This window comes from Falco peregrinus, chromosome 5 (genome assembly GCF_023634155.1).
Source record: "Falco peregrinus isolate bFalPer1 chromosome 5, bFalPer1.pri, whole genome shotgun sequence".
Taxonomy (NCBI): Eukaryota; Metazoa; Chordata; class Aves; order Falconiformes; family Falconidae; genus Falco; species Falco peregrinus.
The window spans coordinates 67,970,368-67,989,108 of record NC_073725.1 but is presented as its reverse complement, the minus strand read 5'-3'; the positions used below and the strand labels follow the sequence as shown (position 1 = coordinate 67,989,108).

Sequence of the window (18,741 nt, the reverse complement as noted above, 5' to 3'; positions counted from 1 at the left end):
CCAGCAGCGTCCCCACCCCTGGGGACACCAGCCCAGCTGTGCCCTGCTGTGACTTGAGCTCCCTCTCCCTGCCTGAAGACCTGTTTGATGGCGATTACAGCGTCTCCGAGATGACGGACTCCCTGGTGAGCCTGGAGGTGTTCAACACCATTGAGATGGAGCCCCAGGAGCTGTGGGGGGACATGGACTGGGACCTGTCACCGTCCCCACCTGCAGCGCCATAGCAGCAGGGCAAGAGGCAGAACACCTGGCTCCTGCCCCCCAGCAAGGGCAGAGCCAGCACCTGGGGGGATTAAATCCACATGAGGGATGGGGAGAGGGGGGAAGCAGAGGAGGACTGTTCTGTACTGGGGGGAGTGGGAGCAAAGAGTGGGGGGGGGGGAAATTTAGCAAGTTTGATATTTTGGCAAGTCTTATTGTTTTCCATTAAATGTTGTTTCTCCATCCCGCTCCGTGCCTGTGTGGGAGGGAACACGGGGAAATGGCACCCAAGAGGTGCAGAAGCCCCAGGTCAGAACCAGCGAGCCCCAAAGGGCACCGAGACCCCCCCCCCCCCCCCACCCCCAGGGCCAAGCCCCTGCCAGAGGACCACTCCCCTGTCCGTCCCCCCCCAGGGGAAGCAGCCCTCTGAGGAGAGCTATGACAGACAGGTCCCTGCAGGACCCATGGACACGGCCCCACGCAGAAAGTGGCACAGAGCCCCCAGGACAAAGGCAGACCTGGGGGCTGAGGGGGGGGACTGGACGCACACCACAACAAGGGCTGCCACCCCTTAGCCTTGAACACAACCAGCGTCCCCTGCAGCAGGGACAGCGCTCAGTGCAAAGCCCTTCCAAGCCTCAGGACAATCCTGCCCTTGCTCACGTCCACGCTCAGCTGCACAGCCCGGTATCACCCCAGCAGCGGTGATGGAGGAGCCACCTGCCAGGCAGGACCCTCTTCCCCTCGCCTGCCTGCGCCTTCGGTGGCCGCAACAGCCTCCCTAGGGGGAAACAGGAAAATAAGCAAAAAAAAAAAAAAAGAAACCCACCAGCCAGAAAGTGCCTGGAAACTTGGTCCCTTTATTGCCTGTTTCTCACCTGAGCTCCCCAGCCTGTGGTCCCCTCGAGGCAGCGCCCCAGCACCGGGGGTCACGGGGCTGAGCCCCTTCCTTAGGGCAGCCCCAGTGATGCCACTGGGGTGGTGCGAGCTGCTCCGGACCCTGGGTGGGCACAGTGGCCTTCAGCATGGCACAGCTCCCGGTGCTGCTCAGCATCTCACCTCGCACACTGACCCTCCCCGAGCTAAATGCACCCACCCCAGACAGCCTTGGGCCACAGAGAATTATCTGCAAAGACTTTTATTAGCTTCAAATAATTAAAAAGTGGCCAAAGCCCCAGCTCAGGACTGCCATGGGCCCTGGCTGTGCCACAAACAAAGACACTTGAGTTACAATAAATCAGTCACTTCCCAGAAGAACGGCACACAGTGCTGTCCCCCCAGGATTTGAAGCCATCCCACCCCTCAGGGGGTCCAGATACCCCTCAGTGGGGCACGGAGAGCAGCCTAGGGCCTGACAAGGAAGGCCAGGTTGAGAGCATCAGGGATGTGGAGCTCATCCAGGTGCAGGGGGGAGGCAGTGAAGGGCAGGTGCACAGGGAAGAGGTGGCTGGTGTCCACCAGGAGCTGGCTGGGTCCCCCTCCATACTGGTCCTGCAGCTGCTTCTGTGGGGACACAGCACTTGCATTCAGGGCTGCTCCAGTAAGGGGGGGGTCATACAGGACAGCCTGCCCCCCTCCCCCCCCCCCCCCAAACTAGACCCCCAATTCTGCTTACCTCAACCCTGCTGATGAAGCTTGGGCTGATCCTCTCCTCTAGCCCAGCAGCCGGGGTGTAAGCCCGGAGGATCTTCACAACCTGGAAGGGACAGAGGGGACCATGAACAGGGAAGGGCTGGGCACATCCAGACCCTTCTGGGTATGGTGTGGTCCCCACCGCAGCGCATCCCCACCCAGTACCTGCTGGGGTGACAGCACCGTGCACAGGCTGCAGAGAGCTCCAGCATCCGCCTCAGTCACCTTCTTCACCTGCAGCAGCTGGGCAGCCTGGACCAGGGGCTCCAGCACCTCACGGGCCCCACTCTCCTGCAGCCCCTCTGCCCGCAGCCACTGCTCCACCTGGCTGATGTTGTACCTGCCAGGGACAGCAGGTCACAGGTGGCACAGGCCATGCCCCATCTCCCCCAGCCATACCCATCCTGCACGGGCACAGACCTGAGCTGGATGCTGCGGCTCCAGGAGCACGTGTCCTTCCTCAGCAGCAGGTAGTTGAGGGTGGTGCCACTGACCAGGAAGAGGAGCTGGCGCAGGACCTGGTGCCCCACACTGGGGGCCAGCCCGTGGTGGTTCAGCACTGCACGGAAGGAGCCCAGCTGCTGCAGCAGCTCAGGCAGGGTGTGGGTAGAGGCTACTGAGGACCGGCGGTGGCGGGGAGGGCAGGAGAAGGACAAGCCCTGTATGGGCTCACTCTCCAGCATCGCTGAAACTGAAGGGTAGAAAAGGCTCATTGTAAGGAGGCAGAGACCCCGCGTTGTGCCTCAAGCAACCAGTACACAGCTCCTTGGTTCCGTGTCCCAGTTGGGGATACAGGGGCTAATGACACCTCCAGGATAGCTGGCCAAGGCTAGGTCAGGGACTGGCCCTGCTCCATGTAGCTGCAGAGTATGGCATGGGGGAATAGAGCTCCCCATGGATGTAGCCCAAGGTCCCTGGGGTGCTGAGCCCACCTTTAGCTCCCCAACCACCTCCTGCAAGCCAGGATGCTCAAGGAGCAGATGGTCCCTTGTAGAAGGCATCCCCCGGTTCAGAGCCTGCCTTCCCACTCTGGGCACAGCCCCGGTAACAGAGCAGGCAGCTGACACAGCCGAGCACAGCGTTCCCTCCCTGATCCAGCATCCCCCGAGCACCCCCCAAGCCCTGGCCATACCAATCATGGGCTTGAGGCACTTCTCAGCAGTGCGGATGAGCTGCTGGTAGAGCTGGACAGCCAGGGCACCCAGGCTATGGCAGGAGCTCTGGGGGTCCACGTTCTGCAGGCGATGTTTGTTCTGCTGCGCTGTGTTCCCCTGCCAGTAGCTCTGTGGGCACAGGCTGGGTCAGAGCCAGCAGTACCAGGGGACAGCCAGGTCCCCAAGCAAGCACAGAGCAGCATCAGCCCCGCACATCCTTGTATGCCTGGGCTGGGGTAAAGAGGATGCAGCCCCAGGTGGGGACAAACCCTGTCCCCACTGAGCTCCCACCCTCGCCAGGGAGGTGGCAGACCCCCTGCAGCCCAGCCCTACCTCATCCTGGCTGTACTGGCACAGGCAGTTCTGGAGTCGGCAGGTGTTGGCAAGCCAGAGTGCCACCACATTGAAGTCATCGCTGTGCTTCTGTGGGAGGGAAGTGAGAGCACCAGGGTCAGCAGGGCTCTGGCAGTGACAGCAGCAAGCCCTAACACCCCACGGTAGCCCTGTGAGCCACACTGAGCTAGCTGCAGCCTGGCGAGGGCTGTAGGACCCTCTCACAGGACACCTGCGGCACCCAGGGGCCCCCTCACCCTGGGAGATGCTCAGGCTGGACACTGCAGCCAGGCACATGTCACTGCCCCAGCACCACCTCTGCCTTGGCCAGTGAAGCTCCTGCTCCTCAGCCCACCCCACACCCCCAAGCCCAGCACCTTCATGATCCCTTTGATGGCACCAATGGCTGCATCCAGGAGCGAGCGAGCCCGCAGCTCGTCACAGCAGTGGTCTGCGTGTCGGAAGCACAGGAAGAGGATGTAGGCTGGCAGGTCTGGAAGTGCCCCAGGACAGCTCTGTGGTTTATAGTCTGCAGGGGAAAACAGGACAGTTGAGATCCAGGCAGCTACAGAAAACTGGTCCTGAACCAGGCAGGATGCTGCCCCAGCAACACTGAAAGGATGAGCTCACACAGAGGTCGGCAAGAAACCCTAGCAGGGACCAAGTTGGGGTAAAGAGTCCCCATCTGTCCAAACCCTACCTGTGATGATGGCCTTGATAATGCGCCCTTCATCCTCCATCCTCCATGCCAGCATGGCTTGGGACAGCCCAGACAGAGGTGGGACGACAGGGGATTGGGACAGGACCGCAGCAGATGCTGCCAGCTCCTGTGCTGGCCTGGTGGCCTCTCTCTTCACTGGAGAAAGAGGAGCACAGGTCAAATCCTGCTGTGTCCTGGGCCGTGGGACCCAGATCAGGATCCCTCAGCTCAGTCCAAGCAGATACTCCCCAGTATCTCTGTCTGGGGGGACCCCGCTCCTCATGGCGAGGCTGGGCGATGCTCCCACCAGCCCCATGTCCCCATCTCATGCAGACACTTGCCTGTGAGCTCCTGGGTCTGCTTTGTGTAGGCTCTCAGCTGCTTCTGGAGCTTCAGTGTAATCCTCTCCTGCTTCTCCAGCTTCTGGGCCAGCTCCTGGGCAGGCACAACCCTGGTAGGGCTCAGCCAGCCTCCCTCAGCTGGAGGCCCCCACCAGTACCCACCCAGCGAAGCGGAGCTGGGAGGATGCATCAGGGTCCCCTGCACCGCTCCTTAAGGGGCTGCTGCAGCTCACCACAGGGCAAGGGGGTGGGAGCCAGCCCCAAGCCCAGTCCTGCCTGTGTCCACCCACCCCCCATCACCACCCCCTTACCCTGTTCTCCTCCCTGAGCTGTAGGACATGCTGCTGCAGCCCCTCCTGCCCCTGGTGCCACTGCAGGTCCTGGATGAGGGCTGCTTGCTGCTGGCTCAGCTGCTTGAGTGAGCAGATGTCGAGGTGCAGCCCTTGTACCTCCTCCTTGTGCTGCTGTTTCTCCTCCTGCAGCTGACTCTCCAGCAGCCTGCTCACACGCACCAGGGGAAACTGAGGCACCAGCCTCCTTCAAGCTGCCTCACCCCATCCTGCAGGGAGGCTGCTAAGGAGGCTTTTCCTCCCCTGAAGCCTCAGAGCTGAGGACTCCCCCCTTGCCCAGGCCCTCCAGGGCAGCCAAGACCCAGCTGGACTGGTAGAGCATCTCCCCTCTGGCTGCACCCAGCCCAGGGACAGGCTCCACCAGCCTGCTCCTCTTAGGAGGCTCCTCTTGAGCCCAGGGTACCCGTTCTGCTCATGCAGTGGGTGAGGCTGTGCCTTGAGCAAGGTGTGCTGCTCCAGTCCCCCAGCAAAACACAGCTGGGTGCACTGGAAAGAAGGGAAGAGCAAGCAAGGGCTACCCCCTACCCCGCTGGGCAGTGAGGGGCAGGCTGCCCTTGCTCTCGCAGCCCACCTGGGGCTACAGTGCCCAGAGCATTGGAGGAGATGGCTGCTCCAGTGAGGATGTGCAGCCACCCAGCACCACTGCAGAGGCCAGGCAGCTGTCACACCAGCCCTGGCTGGCCAAAACACCAGGGAAAGCCCCACCAGCCTATTGTGGGGACACCAGCATCAGCTGGGGACCACCTCCCTGGGACCACACTCACTTATTAGCAACCTGCACTGCATCGTACGCATGCTTCAGGTCATCATCCACTGCCACCTTCTCCGGGCTCTTACCCAGCCCCAGCATCTCAGTGAAGTTCTGCAGGGAGAGAGGAGCAGGATGAGGTTGGCCTTGCCATCCTGGGTCTCATCCTGCTCTCAGCAGTGGGACAGGGGCTCACCCTGCGCTTGAAGAAGTCCAACAGTTTCCTCTCCTCTGGCTCCACAGGAGCCTGGGACCTCCGCAGCTCCTCCCGGGTCCGGGCCAGCTCCTCGTTAGCAGCATTGAGCTGCCCCAGGAGGAGGAGGTATGCCTTCTCAAAGGGATCCTGGCTCACACCACCGTTCAGCACCGCCTCACTGCTGGGCTGCAGCCGCGACCCCTCTGGCACAAGCTGCCACCGCTCCTCCTGCCCCTGGGTGCAGAGACGGGGGCTGGCACAGCAGCCCGTGCTGGGCACCAGCACCAGGATGCCTACAGGAAGCCCTCCCTGATGGCACCAGCTCCCAGCCAGAAGCCCCAGGGTACAGTTGTCACCATCACCAGGGGAAGGGACAGCCCACTTGTGACCCCCACCCCACTGTCCCAACCAGTGTCACCACTAGCCTCAGCCTGCTGGTCAGTGACATCTCGTGAGGGAGCCGTGGACATGGAGGACAAGCAGCTGCTCTCGGAGCCCAGGAAGCTCTCTGAGGAAGGGGACCGTCTCAAGGTGGTTTGCTGAGTGGGGAAGAGGACAACGTTGCTCCCCTGCACCCCAAACATCTGCTGGGGCAGAGCAGCGACAGCCTCGAGAGGACACCTCAGCTTGGGGGTCCCCTGGCACGTGAGCTGGGGAGCCCACTTCTGCCGCAGGAACATGCCCTGAACCAGACAGCACTGCCTACTCCCTTCACTGAGCTGAGGGAGGGGGTGCCCTGAGCCCCCCCGTGTCCCTGCCAGCCCCTCACCCTGTGGAAGGCCATCTCATCCCGCAGGTTCTCATAGCCCTGCTCCAGGCGGGTGTACTCCTGCACCAGGCTCTGGTAGCGTGCCCGCTCCTCTTCCAGCTCCTGCAGCAGCCCTTGGCTCTCCCGTGCTGCACACTGGTGCTGCTCTGTGGGGACAGACACAGCAGGGAGTGGGGACAAGCAGAGCCACGTCCCCTCTGCCAGGGAACATGCAGGAACACACCAAGCCTGCAGGACCAGCCCATACCCAGGGGAATGAGATGAGCAGATCAGCAGATCCTTCTTACCTTCTAGATCCTGCGACCGCTCCAACACACGCTGGATCAGGGCATCCTTCTCCTCCTCCAGCTGCAGCTTCGTGGCTTCCACCTCTGCCAAGCGCTGTGGGAAAGCAGAGGGGCAGGTACAGCTACAGCCCTGCCTGGGGCCAGCCCTGGCTGCCAGAGGTTTCCTCCAGAGACCCCCCCCCCAGCAGAAAGCACAGCATGCTGCCACCTCCCTGGAGAGCCCCATGGAGCCCCAGCAGAGTGAGAGCATCCCCTGGACAGACTGACCTGCCTGAGCTCCTCAACCTCCTGGACCAGGCAGCTCTTCATGCTGTGCCTCTCCAGCTCGGCCAGCCGTTCCTGCAGCTGCTGGACCTGGGCATCACGGGTCGTATCCTCCCGCAGCCGCTGCACCTCAGCCTGCAGGCGCTGTACCTCCTCAGCATGGGCAGCGTTCAGCTCTGAGAGCTGCTCCATCAGCTGCTGCTTCTCCTGGGCCTTGAGCCAATGAGCAGAGCATGTCAGGCAGGTGGCTGAGAACAAGGGCATACCCCTACGTGTCTCCCATCAGTAAACGTCTATGCATACTCATGGATAATACACTCCTAACCCATGCATGCTTCCCTTCTGCAAGGAACCTGGGTACCACATATCCCACCCATCTGTTTGATCCCTGAACCTCTGGTGTCACCTCAAACCTGGGAGCACAGCTCTCCACAACATGCCATCCCACACGGAGCCATGCATGAGCTCTGCCATAGCTTTGCAGCCCACCACCTGGCCAGCCTCAACAGCAGGATTTACCAGCCCTGCTTCCCCCTACCCCCAGAAACAGGATCGCAGCACAGGAGCCCTCCCTTCCCCTCCACAGACGCCCCCAGAAAGGGAGTGGTGACAGCTGAAGCAGAGACACCCAGATGGCAACAGCAGATGCTGCCAGCAGGAGCACGGTGGGACAACACACCATGCTGGAACTGCTCCCAGCACATGACACTGTGCTGCAAGGCTGCACCCAGCCAAGCACCCAGGAGGATGCCCATCCCACCCCCAGGGCCACCAATCCCTGCATCCACAGGGAGCACTGAAAATCCAGGAATGAGACCCAACTCCTGCCTGGAAGCACATGTCAGGCAGGGTTAGCTCCTGCCCTAGGGCTGGGAGAGGACTGAAGACACCAGCAGGCATGGTTTTGGCTACACAGGGACTGGTAAGAAGTGGTCAGCAAAAAGTAGCTACCCCCACGCAGGGATGAAGCCAGCACCCACCTGCTCATCCAGCCTACACTGCAGCTGGATCACCTTGATCTCCATGCCCTTGTGCAGCTGCTTGTAACGCTCAATGGAGCGTGCCTCGACACGCAGCTGCCGCAGCTCACGGCGTGCTTGCACCCGGCGGTAGCAGCACTGCAGGTAGATGACAGCCCCACGCAGGCGGCTGTAGCGGGTTCGGGCCAGCCAGCCCCTGACAGCAGCCTGGATCACCACGGCTTTCTGGTGCCACACCATCTGTGAAGCAAGAGATGGGGCAGTGGCACAGTGTCCCCAGGCGGGATGGGGACACCTGCTGCCCTGCCAGGTTCCTACCTGGTGGTAGAGACGTCGGGCAAACATGCCCCGGGCAAAGGCTTGGATGGTGATGATAGCCTGGCACATGCGTAGGTAGAAACGTCGTGCCAGAACCATCCTCACAGTTTTCTGCAGCACCACAGCAGCCCTGGTCCTTCGCAGCATCCTGGTGAACCTGCAGCGAGGGCAGGGCGCTGGGCAGGGGGGTGGCAATGCCCCCCACAGCCCAGCCCACACCACAGGGACACCCAGGTCCAAGCGCAGCCCCACGCCAGCCCAGCTGCCAGCTCACCCCAAGGCTGAGCTCTGTCTCAGCTCATTGCTGCTCCCCCCAAGCCCCATCCCCGCTCACCTGCGGGCCAGCATGCCCCGGGCATGGCGCTGCAGGCAGATCGCTGCGGCACGTGCCCGTCCAAAGTGCCTCCGTGCCAGCCAGCCCCGCAGGTGCCTCTGCAGCAGGACACAGGCTGCCCTCATCTGCTGGTACCGCAGCTCCTCCAGGTGAGCCACTTGGCCAGCCCGGAAAAACACCTTGTTCTTCCCACACTGGTACTTGCTGGGGTCCTGTGTGCAAGGGTAGAGTCAGTCCCAGAGACAAAGTGTACCCCAGCCAGGCTCCCCCAAGAGTGATGCTCCTCATACCACTAATCTCCTCATCCAACCTTCCTGGAGGTTGAGTTCCTCCTCATCTCATCCACTTCTGTATCCCACCGGGCACCCACACATGGTGAGAATGGTGCCCATCCCCCCCCCTGCAAGGGATACTCTGGTACCACAGCTGCACTCCCCCAGCAGGACCCTTACTCGGAGCAATCTCTCAAGGGCAAGGCTGCAGGTCTGCTTCTCGTCAGTGCCCATCAGCTCCTCTCTGCTCACCAGAGCCCTGTACCTCTCCAAGAACTCCTGGTATGTACACCTGTGGGGGACAGAGGGGGATCAGAGGTGCTGTGGCTGGAGGTGGGGGAACCCCCAGGGTGCTGCTGAAGCAGGGGGATACCTGGAGGGGTAGCCTGAGGCACTGATCTGGATTGTCTCCAGGATTCCGCAGGCTCGTAGCTGCTCCACTGCTCGCCTGGAGTCAAACCTGGGGCAAAAAGGTGCTGAGCTAGGCTGGGTCCCAGCCAGCTTGGCATGCTCCAAGCTATGTAGGAGCAGGGCAAGAGGGACACAGATTGGAGGGACAGCGGTGCCCTGCAGCGTACCCATCCCCTCCCTGGCCGGGCACTCACACAAAGGGCTGCTTGCCATCGTTGGGCTTGATGCAGCGGATGTAGTGTGGTACGGTGCTGCTCAGCGTCTCCATCAGCTGGTTCAGGGAGGCTCTGAACTGCCAAGGACAAGGCAAGCGTGGTCAGGAACATCCTGGGGCTTGTAGGGCACACACAGGTCCCCCTTGGGGCTGCCTCAGCTGTCTAGGGCCAGCACACGTTTCTCCCCACACACCACCACCACCATACCTGGCTGGAGATGGAATTCTTCTTGCTCTTTTGGCTACTGGGCAGCGATCTGTGGCTGGGACAACCAGCCATCCTGGGCCTGCCGGACCTGCGGGACTGCAGGGACGTGGGGCCATCCCCTTCCTCCAGGAAGAGCTCAGTGAGCAGGGCAGACTGCACAGAGCAGAGCTGTGAGCCAGGCAGACCCTGCAGCAAGCACCACCCAGTACCTAGAGCGCCATGGCCACCAGAAAACAGCCCCAAGGGACCAAAAGCTCCACAGCGGCCAGCCCAGTGCACAATCCTCTGACCCACCACAGCCCAGATGTGCCGGATTCAGCTGTGCCCCTGCCTACTGCTTCCCCCAGGAAAAACTATGTGTGAACCATGGACACATCCCCAGGCGTGCTTGAGAGCCCTCCAAGATGTCCCTTACCTTCTACCAGGGACACGCAAGGGTAGAAGGGACAAGTGACAGTGTTACAGACCTGGAAGCAGCAGGACCCTCCAAGCCCTTGCATCAGGGACATGACCAAGATGCTCCCCAAGGTAGGAAAGCCCAAGGCAAGGTGGGGAGCACCCACACTTCAGGGCACCCTGCCCATGGCCAGCACTGCACGGGGCTGTGCCAGCAGATCAGACAGGGATTTATCCTGCGTGGCTTGTATGCTCCTGCACCATCAGTCCTTCCACCCAGGCTCCCAGGGCCACAAGCTAGCCAGGCTCTGCCCTACACAGCCCCTGCTCAGGGTGGCTCTTACCTTGCTGGCTCGCAGCAGCCCCACCAGCTCCTCGGGGACAGTGTCCCTGTTCTTCTCCACAAACCCATCACACTGGTATTCCACCTGGTGGGAGACCAGGCAAGCCCCAGTATCAGCCTGCATCTTCCCAGACTGTTTTTTGCAGGGCTCTGCTCGGACACAGGCAAATGCTTTTTGGAAGAAGTCCTTGCAGGAGTCGGGGCTGGTGGCCACACCGCCTAGCTCCTGCCCTGCTGCAAGGCTACTGATGGGACCCAGCAGAGGGTTTCAGAATTTTTACCCTCAGTTAAAGGGCTGCAGCCCAGCACTCAGCTGCAGAGCCAGCAGGATCCATCCCCTAGCCTGAAAGGCTGCAGGAGCTACAGCCATCAGCTCTGGATGGGACAGGATGGGTGCCCACTGGTGCAGAGCTCTCCCTACCCCTGCCTGCACTGCCACAGCTTCCCCTACCTTGCCAGCAAAGTGGCAGACAACGAAAGCATCCGTGGACCTCTTGGGCTTCTGGAAGTAGGAGCTGTTGAGATGCGTCTGGTAAAGCTTCTGGGCCCAGCTCCCATCACTGCCTTGGGGCATCTAAAAAGCAAATGGGTCAGAAGGGACAGCTCCGGGTGGCCGTGGCAGCCTGCTCCCAGCACCCCTTTGCCCACCTTGCACTCCTCATTCAGCAGGTTCAGGATGCCAAGCCGGCCCTCGATGAGCTCAATGCATGGCTGGTTGTCACAGAAGTCAACAAAGACCCAAGGGATCTCCTCTGTCACATATTCCTCCTGCTCCAGCTTGAAGACATGCTAAAGGGCAGGGACAGCAGAGCAGGACTGAGCCAGGAAGTGACAGAGGTGGCCAGCCACCAGGCAGTGGCTTGGGTTCTGTCAGACACCCTTCTCCTGCAGCAGGAACACTTTGGGAGAAAGGAGGGGACCGTGCCCAGCCCCAGCAGCCACATTCAAGGCAGAAAGCACCAGAAGCAGCAGCGCAGCAGGGGTATGCAGCGCCCACCCTCACCAGCCCCCAGCAAGGGGACATCTCTGTGGTACCCACCCGGTTGAAATGCTGCTGCAGCTTCTCGTTGGCATAGTTGATGCAGAACTGCTCAAAGCTGTTGACATCAAACATCTCAAACCTGCAGGTGGCAGAGACCTGCCTGAGGCAGCTGCCAGGGACACGGGCGCTGCCCCAAGTCCCCACCAGAGCTGTTGGTGGCTGCAGTCCTACAGCCTCAGCTGATGCAGGAACAGGACTGTGCTCTTCCAGGCAGCCCAGGAGGAGGGAACTGCTCTTACCCATAGATGTCCAGGATGCCAATGGAGTTGTGGTGGCCCTCCAGTGACCGCAGAGCATGGTTGACCCTGCTCACCATCCACCTGAAGATCTGCCCATACATATACTTGGCCAGGGCATCCCTCGAGTCGAGCGCCTGCTGCCTGGAGAGGGGCTTCACGTAGGTCTCACCAGCAGTGATCAGCTTGCGGTGGCAGAGCCAGCGTATCACCTGCGATGCCTCAGTGCCCAGCAGCGTGCAGAACAGCCCCAGGGCCTCATCAGCAGGCTGCAGAGGGACAGACCCTGTCACCATGGTACTGCTGAGACCAGCACAGCTCAGGGGCCAGGCTGGGCCGCAGGGTGGGGGCAGCAAGCTCTTGCCCACCTCCACGAAGCAGCTGTCCCCACGGCGGTCCCTCCCTCTGAGCACGATGTTGCCCAGGTGCAGGATGGCAGCCAGGACACGAAACAGCTCCAGCTGCTCAGCCTCAGGGATGCCTGCAGGCACAGCACAGGCACCAGGTTAGCCAGGCTCCCCAGTACCGGCTCTGGCACCAGCACTCCCACACCAGCATGGGGGTGAGGGCAGCAGGAAAAACAGCCCTGGGGACCAGCCCTGCCCACCCCCTCCCCACCGTGCCTGGCCAGGACAGTACCCAGGAGTGAGAAGGCATGCCGCGTGCTATCCAGGTCAGCTGCATCATCGGTGCTCTGTGCCACGGCGCACTGGCCCTGGCGGGTGTAGTGGAAGGACTCTGCCCCACCTGCGGGTGAGATGTTTTGGACTGGGAACCAGCACAACCTGCCCCACAGGGCTCCCAGTTGTCCTCATCCCACCCTGGGGTGCCCAGCAGCAGCAGAGCCCCCTCCAGCACCCAGTGGAGGGGGGGCAGGAAGGTCTGGGCAGTGCCAGCACGGGGTGGGCTGGCACCCAGCTGTGCCATGGGACTCGTGGGGGGGGACACAGAGGCACTCACAGAGACCCAGGCCCTGGAGCTCGGGCAGGGTGGCGGAGGCACAGAGCTGGTAGAAGATGTGGTAGTTCCTCTCCGCTTGTGCCTGTGGATGAACAAGAAAAATCACTGAGAAACCAGGTCACTTCAGGCCACCCTGCTCATCTGCAGCAGTGCTTGCAGCCCCAGATTTGGGGACAAGGGACACCTTCCCCTCTCCCAGCTTGACTCAGCAGTGCTGGGGTTGCACCCCTGAAGGATGCCCAGGAAGAGCACCCTCCTGCTCTGAGGACTGGGGCTGCCACTCAGTCCTGTCCCCATGCCACCCCAGAGGCCCACCTGGAAGGTGACACGGGACTTCTCCAGCAGGTAGGTTTTGATGGTGGCCCCTGTGACGTGAGCTTGGCTAAAACCGATCTCGATGTACTTCCCAAAGCGGCTACTGTTGTCATTTCTCATTGTCTTTGCATTCCCAAAGGCCTGGGAGGGGAAGGAGGGCAGGAGGTTTTAGCTGGCTCCAGATCTCCAGGTGCTCTGGGGAAGTTCAGTTGCTGCCACCCATTTTACAGTGGGGGACACACAGAGCATCACATCAGGGGCACAGGCCACGAGGAGAACAGGGACACCCCAGTTATCCCCATGCAGAGCCTGGGGACTCTGAGGGACCCACCTCCATGACAGGGCTGGAGGCCAGCACCTTCTCCTCCATGTTGGAGTCGTACAGGCAGCCCCCGATGGTGGTGAAGTATCTCATGGCATACTTGGCCGATGCAGTCTTCCCTGCACCTGACTCCCCACTGATGATGAGGGACTGGTTCTTCCCAAACCTGCCGGAGAAGGACACGAGCTGGGAACAGCCTGTGACGCAGCAGGACTGCTCCATGCAGGCACGGCATGGTCCATGGGGGGCTTCAGACCTTCCCCAGTGCAACCCCAGGGATGCTCCCACATCACACTCTCACCTCACCATCTGCTTGTACGCCTCCTCCGCCAAAGCAAAGATGTGGGGATCCATGTCCCCAATTTCACGGCCGCTGTAGGCATAAATCACCTCCTCTTCATAGATGGGCAGAGGCTGGTAGGGGTTGATGGCAACGAGGATGATACCTGGAGGAAGATGGCTGTGCAAAGGGCAGGGCAGGACGGGCATCTGCCCCGGGGAGCCAGGGGAAGTGGGACAGGGTGGGGAGTAGGAGGGGGTGCACCGGGCTCACCACAGTAGGTGTAGATGGTGTTGGCCTCCAGGAAGCGCCGGCGGAGCGAGTGCAGCACAGCCGGCTCATGCAGGTAGCTCAGGGCCACCAGGTCATCGGCACCTGAGAGGCAGTCAGGGTTGCAGAGAGGTGGCAGCTGGAACTCAATGGGGTAGGCCAGTGCCTGCAGGGATGGAGATGGAGCAGGCTAAGTGCTGAGCAGGGTCGGCCAGCCCCACAGAGGCGGGATGGGTCTGTAGGAGCCGGACAGATACTGTCTGCAGGCCATGCTTGGGCTGTTAGTCACCAGGAATCACAGCAAGCCAAGCTGGAGACCTTCGGGGAAGTCAGGCAGGAGCAGGCAGTGAGGACCAGCTCCCTGGGCAGGCAGGGGACACGGGACACAGTGAACCAAGCACAGCCACAGTGGCCTGGGCTGCTGCTTGGTCACCTGATGGAACACATCCAGGCAACGTCTGAGCCCCCCTGTATCCTGCTGAGGACTCCAGGCTGGGTTGGGAGCGCAGAGGTGAACTGTCCCATCTGGGGATGCCCGACCATGTGGCAAGCACAGGAGGGACCCACTGGGCTGCACAGCTCCAGCCTTACCGAGCCATCTTCCAGGCGGAGGTGGAGAACAGCATCTCCTTCCTTGTAGCCTCTGGTTATTTCTGCTGCCCTCCAGACTTCGATACAGTCAGGGATCCAGACGCGGGCACCCTGTGGGGACATGGGAGGGAGGGGACCCCTGCAGAGTGCCACAGCCAAGAGACAGGGACAGCATCTGGCCACCACCAGGCCAAGCACGGCAGCCCGCCCCACGGTTCTCACTTCGGGGGTCAGCCTGATGCTCAGCATCGCTGCAGTGGGGCGAGCTGAGCAAACAAGCACTGAATGGGCTGGAAGCCTGGAGAGGGGGAAGGGAAGGAAGGGCTGGGCTTGGGGTTCACATCCAAGGAGTCGTCAGAAGAGCGGAGCATCCAAATTTGTGGTTGGACTAACTTGGGCAGGATGGGGCTCAGGGTCCAGGGCTCTGCTGAGGAGCAGCAGGAGGAAGCCGTTATCTTTTATGAGCAGTAGCCGCTGGAGGGAGCAAAAATTGCATGACATACAGCTTCCCAGCAAGGCACGAACGGATTTTAGTCTGAAATCAGGAGCTGGACAAAAAAGCATCCCCGCTACCATGCCCAGCTCGCCCCTCGCTCGCTCCCCTCCGAGGGTACCAGTATGGCACCAGTGGGGCGTGCTGGGCCATAACCTCAGGGCCGGGCTAAGCCACTCATGCAGCCACTTCTGTCCCAGTCTAACCAGTGACATGGGATAAGGCAAGTCCCTCTGCCTTCAGCACACGAACCTCCTAGCTTCACCCAGGCAAGCACCCCAGTCACCCCACAGTGAGGGATGCTGCACCTCTGACTTCCGCGGAAACCTCAGCACCCTCCAGCCTCACAGGCAAACAGGGATCACCCTGGGAGAGAGGACACGTCCAGGGCCTGCCCTGCGGCTGCAGCTATCACTTTTGATACGCAGCAGCAGAAGCAAGGAGGAAGAGCCTGTCCTGTTGCCTGCACGCAGCAGGAGCATCTCCGACAGGCAGAGCTGGACCGAGGACGATCTGGGCCAGGGTCCTGGAGATGAGAGCATCCCACCCGCCCACTGGGCAAGAAGCAGGAGAGATGGGTGCCCAGGCAGCACCAAGCCCTTCTCCTCACCCGTGACAAGCACCCCTGTGAGGTGCTGTGCTTGCCAGGCCATGGGTCCCCGTGTGCCAGGGAGCCCCACGGGCAGCCTAGGGGGCTGCAGCACCCACACAGGGCAGGCAGCCCACGGCTGAGGCACCCCCCCTAAGGTGTCATCCAGCCAGGTGACCAGTGGGGAGGTGGCCCTAAGAGACACGCAGACCACAGCACCCACAGCTGCTCCAGGTGCTGAGCTCTCAGGGGAGGCACATGACACCCCCCTATCCCCTCCTGCCTGCCCAAGTCTGCCACAAGCACCCCAGACCCGCGGGCTGGGCTCCCCCCCTCCCCAGCTGCACGGTAGGGACCCTTCCAGCCCGCCCCCCCCCCCCCCCAGGCCAGGACCCCCTGAGCCCCCTCACCTGCACATATGGCCCCCCCCGCAGCCATGGCAGCCCCCCACTGCTGCCAGCACTCCCACCCCTGATGCCTACAGCCCCTTTATGGGAGCTAATTGCCACTAATTGGAGGGGCGGGTAGTAGAGGTCCCCGCCCCACTCCACCTCCCGTTCCACCCCACAGCCCTTCCCGAGCCAGGGGAGCTCCTGGGACTGGTTCCCCCCCCACCTCTGCAGGGTACCTTGAGACCCCCCCATTCAGGACATCCTGAGAATCCCCATAAAGGGCACCCCAAAATCCCACTTGGGACACCCTGAGAAACCTTATCTGGGACCCCCCACCCACGCAGGTCACTCCAAACTCCCCCACTAGCTGGGACACCCCAAGAGCCCATCGAGGGTGTGCAAAGACCCCTCCTATCTAGGACACCCCCCAAACTGCCCTCATCCAGGGCACCCTGTCCCCTGATCACCTGCGCCACAGGTTTCCCCCCCCAGGGTGCTCCCAGCACCCACGCATCACTGCAGCCCCACGGCAAAGCCCCGCACCACCCCACCCCCCCCCCACCCCCCCCCCCCGAGAAGCCCTGATAACGAGGAAAACCTGCAGCGAGGTAATGAGGTTGGTAACGAGGTATACTGACAGCTGTCTGGGTGCTGCTGCCCATGTGTCCCCATGGGTGCCAGTCCCTGCAGGTGCCACTGCCTGTGGGTGCCACTGTCTCTGGGTCTCCACTGCCCATGGATGTCACCATCTGTGGGTCCCTACAGCAGGTGCCACCCTCCATGGGTGCCACTGCCCATGGATGTCACTGCCTGTGGGTCCCCACTGCCCAGGGATGTCACTGCCTGTGGGTCTCCACTGCCCATGGATGTCACTGTCTCTGGGTCCCCACTGCCCATGGATGTCATTGCCTGTGGGTCCCTACAGCAGGTGCCACTCTCCACGGGTGCCACTGCCCATGGATGTCACCGTCTGTGGGTCCCTACAGCAGGTGCCACCCTCCATGGGTGCCACTGCCCAGGGATGTCACTGTCTCTGGGTCCCCACTGCCCAGGGATGTCACTGCCTGTGGGTCCCCACTGCCCATGGATGTCACTGTCTCTGGGTCCCCACTGCCCATGGATGTCATTGCCTGTGGGTCCCTACAGCAGGTGCCACTCTCCACGGGTGCCACTGCCCATGGATGTCACCGTCTGTGGGTCCCTACAGCAGGTGCCACCCTCCATGGGTGCCACTGCCCATGGATGTCACTGTCTCTGGGTCCCCACTGCCCAGGGATGTCACTGCCTGTGGGTCCTCACTACCCAGGGATGTCACTGTCTCTGGGTCCCCACTGCCCGTGGTGGCTTGGCCAGCCCCACAGAGCCAGGACGAAGCCTGGGCAGCCAGCTGCCATGCGGAGGTGGCTGTGACTGGGGACAGTGACAAGGGAACGCCCTAGCAGGGCGAGAAGTGGGGGGCAGCAAGCAGCACCGCCTTGTCGGCAGCAGGAGCACCTGTGGGGACAAGGAGGCAGCCAGACCCACAGTGGGGTCACTCGGTGTGAAGAGGGACAAATCCACCTGCTGGGAGAGGGCAGATGTCCCCCCCAGTGATGGCTCTGGTCCCTGTCCCCAGCATCCAAGCTGGCACCTGCTTTTTTCCCCAGCTGGGAGATGCATCACTCGGGGGAAAGAACGTGCCCCCCAGCAGCCTCGGGAGGGTCCGCTCCCTCGAGGGCCGGTAGCACCTTCTGGCAGCTGCCTTGGGAGTCTGGCAGAGCACCCAGGGGAGCAGTGGGACCCTGGGGTGCTGGAGGGGTGCCTTAGCCCCATCCCAAGCTACTCTGGCTGCGAGGTTTGTGGAAAGGGGTCTGTGCCCCCATCCCGCATCACAGCCCATGGCCAGGAGGACCAAAACCGGGGCTGGTTCTGAGGATGCTGGAGCAGGCGCCGAGAGGCTGCAGGAAGCGAGACACCGCAGGCAGCACATGAATGCATATATAGTAAAAAGTCTTTATTAAGAAGGCTTTGAAGTCAAAAAATAAAACTCTTGATACAATTTTCATAACCGTCAAGTCAGCTCAGCAAATATATAATCAGTACTTTAGCCATGTAAGGTTAAAGGTCCGTTATTTTCTTTTTAAAATAAAATATATTTTAGTTTTTAAAATTTATTCAATAAAGTACATATTTTCCTATAAATTCCCTACATATACATAAAGAGGTAAAAAATAAAAAAATAAAACTAAAAAAAAAAACCAACAAACAACAAACAAACCCAAAAAACAAAACCAACCACAAAATTAAGAAGGAGATGGAAATCTGTCTGGGTTTTGCAACATGGCATGGTAACTGTGCCCCCTCCATCCCCCCCGCCTGGCCTGGCCCCCCCAGCCATGCCCCCCCAGCCTCTCATCGCATGTTTTTCGGGCAGTCTTCACATTGGCAAAATAGAAGATAGACCTGCGTTACAAAAAAAATAATATATATATATACGTATTCATAGAACTGTCAAGAATCATCCAAAAAAATAACTACATACAAAAAGAAAGACGACGACCAAAAAAATTATAATAATAATAGAATGATTTTAAAAAAATAAAAGACAACCCTTGCGTGTCCTCAAATAAAAAGTGCAACCGGACCTTTTCTTTCTGTTTATTTAACTTTGCAAACTGAATACTGTTATTTGGGAAGGACTGGTGAAGAACAGCTGGGCTTCCTCCTCCCAGCCGCCACAGCTGGGCAAAGAGTTAAAGCTATTCTGTAAACATCGGAGTTTCCTCTTCTCTGCAGTTTCACACCCCTTCTTCCTCATCGT

The 18,741-nt window shown here is 60.7% G+C and overlaps 1 protein-coding gene across 1 annotated transcript; it reads right to left on the bottom strand.

Annotated features, from left to right (window-relative positions):
- Nucleotides 1-1,545: 1,545 nt before the first annotated feature.
- On the bottom strand, nucleotides 1,546-18,673 carry LOC101912519 (unconventional myosin-Vb-like; the record flags this gene model as incomplete). Its single annotated transcript, XM_055805172.1, has 35 exons — nucleotides 1,546-1,704; nucleotides 1,817-1,897; nucleotides 1,999-2,173; nucleotides 2,254-2,524; nucleotides 2,966-3,116; nucleotides 3,321-3,410; nucleotides 3,698-3,849; nucleotides 4,021-4,176; nucleotides 4,362-4,455; nucleotides 4,673-4,859; nucleotides 5,476-5,573; nucleotides 5,656-5,889; nucleotides 6,425-6,552; nucleotides 6,712-6,805; nucleotides 6,979-7,188; nucleotides 7,956-8,195; nucleotides 8,274-8,430; nucleotides 8,608-8,819; nucleotides 9,060-9,171; nucleotides 9,253-9,339; nucleotides 9,485-9,582; nucleotides 10,453-10,536; nucleotides 10,903-11,025; nucleotides 11,100-11,240; nucleotides 11,491-11,572; nucleotides 11,733-11,998; nucleotides 12,098-12,210; nucleotides 12,369-12,476; nucleotides 12,690-12,771; nucleotides 13,005-13,145; nucleotides 13,336-13,492; nucleotides 13,628-13,772; nucleotides 13,880-14,042; nucleotides 14,468-14,577; nucleotides 18,508-18,673. Coding segments are annotated over 35 exons (5,067 nt in total), but the record flags the coding sequence as incomplete, so codon positions are not given.
- Nucleotides 18,674-18,741: the final 68 nt, after the last annotated feature.